General features: G+C 45.7%; 2 protein-coding genes across 6 annotated transcripts in view; one reads left to right on the top strand and one right to left on the bottom strand.

Annotated features, from left to right (window-relative positions):
* The first annotated feature begins 994 nt into the window (after window positions 1-994).
* Window positions 995-7,227, top strand: LOC118309353 (cyclin-T2). Of its 4 annotated transcripts, XM_035631388.2 has the most exons (9): window positions 1,005-1,226; window positions 1,747-1,828; window positions 1,951-2,079; window positions 2,523-2,583; window positions 2,818-2,880; window positions 3,029-3,074; window positions 4,770-4,933; window positions 5,084-5,154; window positions 5,277-7,227. In XM_035631388.2, exons 1-9 carry the CDS (start codon window positions 1,069-1,071, stop codon window positions 6,303-6,305), a joined length of 1,803 nt encoding a protein of 600 aa, XP_035487281.2. In that variant the 5' UTR covers window positions 1,005-1,068; the 3' UTR covers window positions 6,306-7,227. The 4 variants fall into 4 exon arrangements, 3 of the variants coding, with proteins under 3 accessions (XP_035487302.1, XP_035487291.1, XP_035487281.2); XR_004793468.2 differs by lacking the exons at window positions 5,084-5,154; window positions 5,277-7,227 and having other exon boundaries at window positions 995-1,226; window positions 3,029-3,406; window positions 4,770-4,907; XM_035631409.2 differs by lacking the exons at window positions 5,084-5,154; window positions 5,277-7,227 and having other exon boundaries at window positions 995-1,226; window positions 3,029-3,316; window positions 4,770-4,900.
* The window catches only part of zranb3 (zinc finger, RAN-binding domain containing 3), a 69,278-nt gene continuing 68,247 nt past the window's right edge, over window positions 6,758-7,788 (bottom strand). For both annotated transcript variants that reach the window (XM_047334919.1, XM_047334921.1), the window contains one exon: window positions 6,758-6,810. The gene's annotated coding sequence lies outside the window, so the exon portion shown is untranslated. The remainder of the gene's footprint in view (window positions 6,811-7,788) is intronic.

Genomic DNA, 7,788 nt, shown 5'->3' with positions numbered 1-7,788 from the left:
TCAGCAGCTTCACAACTGACGTATGTTGTACGGTATCAATGAGAGACTTAATAGTACACTATTCAAAAGAGGAAAACATAACTCAGGAAACTGTGACAGTTGTGGACAAGAGGAAACAAAAGAACACATAATAGTACACTGACAAAAACATGGGACTGAGAGAACGCGATTCAGTCAGAACCTCAGAAAGCTCAAGATGGAACTGAATATTGTGGACATTCTACAGCGAGGTTCGTAGAACGAATGTTATAGTCATTTAATACAGAACCTCGGGGAAATAAAGTTGTTAGGGAGAATCTAATCCTACTTTTAACTTCACTTCATTGGCTCCCCAATTAGAATTGATTGTAAGATTTTACTAATTACTTTAAAGCACAGCTTGGTCTTGCTCCAAGCTACATGAATGAAATGCTGATCCCCTACAAGCCGGCTCGCAGCCTCAGATCCTCAGGTGGGTCTTTACTAGTTGTTCACAAGTCGAGGCTCAAATCTAATGGTGACCGAGCTTTCTCCATCAGGGCCCTTGACTTTGGAGCGGCCTGTCTGAGGAGATAAGGCTGGCAGAGTCTGTCTTCTTTTAAGTCACTTTTAAAAACCCATTTCTATAGACTTGCTTTCATGTGATGTTGTGATGATGTTTTTTTTATACAGATATGGGACCTGAAAACCGTATTATTGTTGGAATGCTGATTTTAATTGCCTGTGATATGTATGTTTTTGTGAAAGCACTTTGTGAAGCTGCTTCTGAAAGGTGTTATATAAATAAAATTATTATGAATTATTATATTGTACGTTTTTGTTTTGTTGTGATGTTTTTAGTGATTGTGATTCACACTCCTTATCAATTGGTGGCGGTAATGAGCCATTTCGATGTTTGCCAACCGCCATAAAACAAATATATTAAAATAACACTAATAATACTAAGAAGAAGAAAAGAAGAAGATGCTGTTTGCCCCGCCGACCGCCGAGCGGCGCTGTTTGGAAGCAGAACAACCGGTTTCATCTCGTCTTTCCGGTCCCCCCCGTCACCCCGATGCTAGCGCCGTCGGGCTCGGCAGTGGGAGCGTAATGGCGGTGCACCGGGGACCCTCCACGAAATGGCTCTTCACCCGGGAGCAGCTGGACAACACGCCGTCTCGCCGCGGCGGCATCGAGGCCGACAGGGAGCTCTCGTACCGCCAGCAGGCCGCCAACTTGATCCAGGACATCGGCCAGAGACTCAACGTGTATCCTCTTCTGAGCCGCGGAGGCTAGCTGGCTAGCTAGCTGGCCGACGGACGGGGCTAGCTCGACTTAGCATTAGCTTTCGGAGGGGCTCGTTATATTTCGTATGCGCTCTCTTGAAGCGTATTTAAACATAATTCCTAATCACGTAGAGACTCGTCTGCGACGACACGGAGAAGCGATCGAAGCTGAACAGGCCGGCGAGAGGAGCCGAGGCCTGCCTGCTAGCTTAGCTATTGTTGTCTCTCCACCCTGCAGATTCTATTGTTACCGGTTTGTCTCTTTAAAACCTCCGATTACAGATAATCGATACGAGTTCTACGTGTCATGTATAATATAAAACCTATTGATTGACTCGTGCATCGTTGGACCGGTGGAGGCTCGTGTCGTGATTCTGCGCCCGGTTTCATCTCACGCTTCGCTCGACGTTAGCTTGATGCTAATCTGCTACGGCTTCTGCACTCGAACGAATTCTAACTCTGCAGCTTCCTTCGTTTCATGCCTTAACCGTGTTTCCCCCAGCTCTCAACTCATCATCAACACCGCCATAGTTTACATGCACAGGTTTTATATGATCCACTCCTTCAGCAAATTCCACAGAAATGTGAGTATCACAGCAGTTTGGGCCTGATGACCACAACTACAATCACCAGTTATGAAACTACATGTTTTTCTTTTTTCTCCCTCTCTCTCTCTCTCTCTCCTCCCTCTCCTTTCTTCACCCAGATCATTTCCCAGACCACGTTGTTCCTGGCAGCGAAAGTCGAAGAGCAGCCCAGGAAGCTGGAGCATGTCATTAAAATAGCTCATGCCTGCATTAACCCACAAGAGCCTGCCCTCGACACGAAGGGCAATGTAAGTACAGGGCGTGAAGACCGACGAGCACAAATCACACCACCGCCGGTTCGACACGGATGCGTGCTGCGTGATTATGTTTCTGTTTGTTCAGAAGTCATATCGCGTGGCCGAGAAGACGAGTTTTATACAGCACATTTATGAATTCTGTCTATATTTGAAGTAGAATTCACAGGAAATTGATCTACAAGTATAATTTTGAGGGCAGAGGGGCCCCTTGACTCTGGTTGTGTGGGTTTAACGTCAGATCATTCCTGGGTTAATCAGCTGAAGTGGCGATGAGCAGCAGCCTTAAATCGTATGCGTACTTTTGGGTACCCATAAGTCGAATGAATCTAGTTTCAATTAAACTTAACGGCTTTTCAATCTGAAGTTTGGTTTCCTGGCAAGACTTGTTGTTTTTTGTAGGAATGCTGAGTTTGATTTACTATTTTTCTTCCCAGGCATTCCTGCAGCAGACACAAGAACTTGTGGCACTGGAAACAATCGTGCTACAAACGCTGGGTGAGTCCCATTAAAGCCTCAGTGCTGTCGACGCTGTGCGACTGAGATTTATGTTTTTTCACTGGTTCTTACAGACGGTTCATTTTGCAGCATTATTTCCCAAGAAGAAAAAAAAGCAAGCTGAAAAATTACTTTTTCTATATCAATATGGGCATGTTGACAAAGAAGTTCTGTTTTTCTAACTTTGTGCTGCACCAGTGGCTGATCCCTTTCCATTCAACCTATTGATTGCAGGTTTTGAAATAACAGTTGATCATCCACACACAGATGTTGTGAGGTGTTCCCAGCTAGTGCGAGGTAAAAAAACACTTCTCTCTCTCTGCTTTTCTTTCATCAAATCCCCTCATAAAGAACCTTTAAATCTATCTATTTTTATGAGAAAGTGTGAATGATATTGTCAAAGCATCGACTCTGCTCTAAAACACACTTTCTCCTTCTCTTACAGCAAGCAAGGATTTGGCACAGACTTCGTATTTTATGGCTACCAACAGGTTATTATCCTGTTCCCATTCTTGCACTGTGATGGCACACTATAGCTTCCTGTCCTGCAGGGTCCCCCTTCCTGTGTCCAACGCCCTGTTTGCGCCCGGGTCCCGGGAACCCCCCCGGTGTGGGGAAGTACCGGCCCGGGCTGCTGTGTGCGGTGTATTGTACAAGGGCTCTGTGTTGGCACAGTGGGGTTGAATGCACAAGGTGGAGTGTAGTGGTGCTGGTGACCTCTCAAGGTTGTTTGGTACGGAGTGCACATGTCTAAAACACAAACTGAAATGGTAGCCTGAATATAGATTGCCACTAAAGATTCTTAAACTTATAGAGTGTTTTGGTAAGTATAGTTTGAAGTTCTTTTCAAATTCCTTTTTTTTCCTTTTTTGCATATTTTTCACCCCTAAAGAGCTAACAGTGAAACGCCAAACTATACTGCAAACTGAATGTGCCTTCTGTGGAGTATCTTTTTATTCTTAGCATTTCAGAAACCGATGGTATTCACATCCTAAACTTCACCTTCGACTTTTCATAAATCTCTCCTTCTGTGCTCACGAGTAGTTATGTGATCATTCGACAGTGTACCGCTCCGTCCATGGTCACATCTACAGAAACGTTCACAAAAAGTTTACTCCATGCAGCCTCAAGTCCTGCGGTTTGACATCACACCGACGGCTTCAGTCAGTATTGATGTCAAAGGACCCAAAAACGATTTGTAAATATTAATACAGCTGCCAACATTGTCATCAGAGCAGTGAAAATTAAAATGATCGTGGAAGGCGTCCGGTTGTGTTTCTTAAACAATCAAACAAAGACGAACTCGCAAAACTGCATCACGATACGACGAACAGATTAATTTGTGATTTATGTTGATTCAGTTTGTCCTGCAGTGGTTTGTCTTTAGTGTTTTGCACGAGACCCAGAGTTCTGAAGAGGAAACCGTTTTGAAATGTCGAGATTTTATCTTTCTTTTTATTGGACTTTTGATGCATTTGTTTTACTAGTTTTGTGGAGACTCTTGGTCTGACATGAAAGTCTGGGAGAAAGATGTTCCCCACAGATGATGTCGGTCTTAATGTTTCAAAACATCACAGATATGATAAAGTGACTAGAATTAATATTTTGCTCTTCGTCGTGTTTACGTTTTAATACACGAGATCCAGTTTGCAGTGTAGTTTGTGAATCGTGTCGCAGGGGAAAGTAACCTGAACAAAATCAAAGTTAAAGCCGAATCACTTGTGTTTTGGCGACGTGTTCAAATGTGCCGTGACTAATTTTATTTGATTGTTTGATGAGAGATTTACTTGAATTTTTGTATAATTGTTGATGAAGAGACAGAGACACTGTTTTTAATGTTTAGTAATTGAACTGTGGAGATTTCACTGAAAGCTGGAACAAAGAGGAGAAGCTCATTCGTGTGTATTATAGTACATCGTTCAGACGTCGGTAGGTTTCTGATCTAAACGGTTTTCTTAGCTGCAGTTGCGAGGTAAGGTCGTGTGCATGAGACGAGAGGCTAGTTGAGTTTGTCAGCGTTGCCTTAAACTTTGCTTTTCCTTTGATTGTTTGTTAAAACTGTCTCACATGTATAATGTATAGGCGGATCAGCCACAACAGTTAAACTGTCTGTGTTTGTGTTGGTTATAAAAGCTGTTCAGCTGACGGTTGTGCGTCTCCCCTGTGCTTCTCGTCTCCTCCTGCAGTTTGCACCTCACCACCTTCTGCCTGCAGTACCGACCCACCGTGGTGGCGTGTGTCTGCATCCACCTGGCCTGCAAGTGGTCCAACTGGGAGATCCCCGTGTCCACGGACAGCAAACACTGGTGGGAGTACGTGGACCGCACGGTGACCCTCCAGCTGCTAGATGGTAGGAGCCTCTGTCCTCTCTTTTGACGTGACACACGATCGCAGTATTAGTCTCAGCCACGTTCCTAGAATGTTAGCAAATGGTGCCTGTAAAAATGAGCCGGCGTTATAGAGCAGTAGTCACTGACATGGCCGTCTTTACGGTTTCCAGAGCTCACACACGAGTTTCTTCAGATCCTGGAGAAGACGCCCAGCAGGCTGAAGAGGATCCGGAACTGGAGGGTACATCATGAACACTTAGTTCTACATCTACCAGGGCAGAACGGTGGGACGGGTTCAGGAATAGAACAAGTGAAGTTATAGTGTTTCTCACGTAGACGTTGTGCTTCTCCGTTGATTCGCAGGCTATCCAAGCAGCTAAGAAGCCAAAGGCGGACGGCTCGTCGGTGGACAGTGCCTTCCAGGGGACGTCCTTAGACGGCCTTCCCGGTATCAACAACTCCTTCTTCCCCTCCACGTCTTCGTCAGACTCTTCGGACATGTCCTCCCTGAGCGCCATCGCGGCCTCTTACGCCTCCTACGAGCCGATCGGCGACCCGTCAAAGAGCTGCGGCTACGAGCAGTTCTCCCAGCCTCCCCACTCGGACTTCACTCTGTTGAAACACGAACACAAGTCGGCAGGCGGCAAAAACAACCAGCCGCTCAGTGCGAACGCTGCCGCCGCCGCGGCTCTCTCACGCTCGCAGAAAGTCTTGACTTTGGAAAAGTACAGAGAGAAACATGCGGCGGATTTGGCCACGCAGAACGGCGTGAAGGAGGAGCTCGGCGCGGACTTGTACGCGCCGCCTCCGGCCGCGTCCTCGCACCACCACAAGAAACGCTCTCAGCCGAAAGAGGCCGGCCAGTCGGGCGAGGGCAGGAGGGAGAAGTCCAGCTCCAAGAAGCCTCGGCTGGCTCCTTCCCTCGCCGAGAACGGCTCCGCGACGAGCGAGGAGCTCAAGATGAGAATCAAGGTTTCCTCCGAGCGCCACGGCGGCTCCGAGCAGGGCGGGACTCTGCCCGGAAAGGACAAGCACAAAGAGCACGGCAGCCACCGCCACTTGAAACACGGACACTCGTACTCCCTGAGCGGGAACGGCAGAGGGGCGGCGGACGGCGCCTCGCTCCCTCTGCCCTCCGGCTCGTCCCGCAAGAGGCCTCACTCTGACGCGGGAAACCACAACCACCACCACCACTCGTCCAAGAGCGGCAGGAGCTCCAAGGGAGGCCTGAGCTCCGCCCACTACCTGTCGGAGAGCGGCCAGCGGATGGTGGAGCACCACGGCCACGACGGAGCCAACGGCATGCTGGCGGCCAACGGCCAGCACACCGACTACAAAGACACTTTCGACATGCTGGACTCTTTACTAAGTGCCCAAGGAATGAACTTGTAACCCCGAGAGTCCCCGGTGTTGTCTAGAATAAGGTATTACCATGTTTAATAGAACTTTTTAAAAATTTTATTTGTCTTAAGTTATCTGAATCCTGCGTCGCCGTCAGCCGTGTCTCCACGCTGATCGTCGACGGTCCTCGTGAAGCTGTCAAATATGAAATTATATGCATAGAGCTGTTGTACTACTAGCTTGCAACGAGAAAAAAACAAACAAACCAAGAGGTGTTTAAAGAACGTGGCTGAATTTTAAAAAGCTGATTTTAATGCAAGCGTATGATTTTAATGTGCATGTTTTCAGTCACAAAAGGGAAGAAGACAGCGAGAGTTCGCGGCCACTGTGACAGTTTACAAGACAGTTGATTTTTTTTTTTTGTATGTTAAGACATTATGTTCCACTAAAAATCTCAGGTCTTGAACTTTTTTGATATGAGAGCGACTCTTCCTCTGTTTGGGTTTGTTACCTGTATCTGTGGGGACGTGTCACCGGGCAGAACTCTGCTTTCTGTCTGAGGGAAGAAGAAGAAGAAGAAAACAACAGTCTGCTTATCTTTTCCAAACGTGCATCGATAGTTACAAAAAGAAAAACAAACCTGAAGCAACCGCGCAGACTCACTATAGAGCTACAGAAGAAGTTTACGTTACATCTGCTGTGAAATTGCATTTAAAAATATATCAACGGCTAAAAATGGCAAAATGGCCTCGTGATTGTACCTCGTCAATCGCTCTTCACTATGGTAAATGTTATTAACTATCAAAAGAGAAACAAAACAACGCAGATCTCTAAAAGTCAAATGTACATAACTGTAGTTCAGATTCCGTTCCGACCTTCCTCCGTTCAGTGTATCATGAGATCTGAAGCAGACTGTACCGACCGCGTATCCGGGATCTGTGTGTCTGGAGCCCAAATAAAGGTGTAAAAGAAATTTCTGGTTTTTACCCATCACAGATATTCTGTTCTCGGGTGTCTGGTGTACTACTTGTGTTTCCTGTTGAAAGCTGTTGGTCAAATTTCTTACTCATTTAAAAAATTTTGCTCAACCGTTGTGGGTTTCCTCGGACCTTTAGGTGCACGATATTCTTCTGACGTCATTGTTCGACCAGAACCCAACAATTCTGTTGACATACGAGTCGGGCTGCATTTAATTATTTTATTATCAATTAATCGATTGTTTGGTCTATAAAATGTCAATGGTGTCCCCAAACCACCAACATGATGTTTTGTTTTTACAGTTTACTGTCACAGAGGAGCAAAGAAACCAGAAAATATTCACATTTAAGAAGCTGAAATCAGAATTTTGACTTTATTTCCCATAAAAACGACTTGAACCGATTAATCGATTATCAAAATAGTTGGCAGTTAATTTAGTAGTCGATTACTAATCCATTAACGGGTGCAGCTCTACATAGACGCAATTTTGATTATTTATTGCTTTCCTTTTTGTGTATGAAATAATTATCTCCGCGCTGGAAAGTTCAAGTTCAAA

This window comes from Scophthalmus maximus, chromosome 1 (genome assembly GCF_022379125.1).
Source record: "Scophthalmus maximus strain ysfricsl-2021 chromosome 1, ASM2237912v1, whole genome shotgun sequence".
In the NCBI taxonomy this organism is placed as follows: domain Eukaryota; kingdom Metazoa; phylum Chordata; class Actinopteri; order Pleuronectiformes; family Scophthalmidae; genus Scophthalmus; species Scophthalmus maximus.
This window is presented reverse-complemented; position numbering and strand designations above follow the sequence as displayed.

Coding starts and splice junctions, on each gene's coding strand:
- LOC118309353 (XM_035631388.2), top strand. CDS start 1,069: ATGGCGGTGCACCGGGGACCCTCCACGAAATGGCTCTTCACCCGGGAG. Junction 2,584..2,817: donor AATCGTGCTACAAACGCTGG/GTGAGTCCCATT, acceptor TATTGATTGCAG/GTTTTGAAATAACAGTTGAT. Junction 3,075..4,769: donor TATTTTATGGCTACCAACAG/GTTATTATCCTG, acceptor CTCCTCCTGCAG/TTTGCACCTCACCACCTTCT.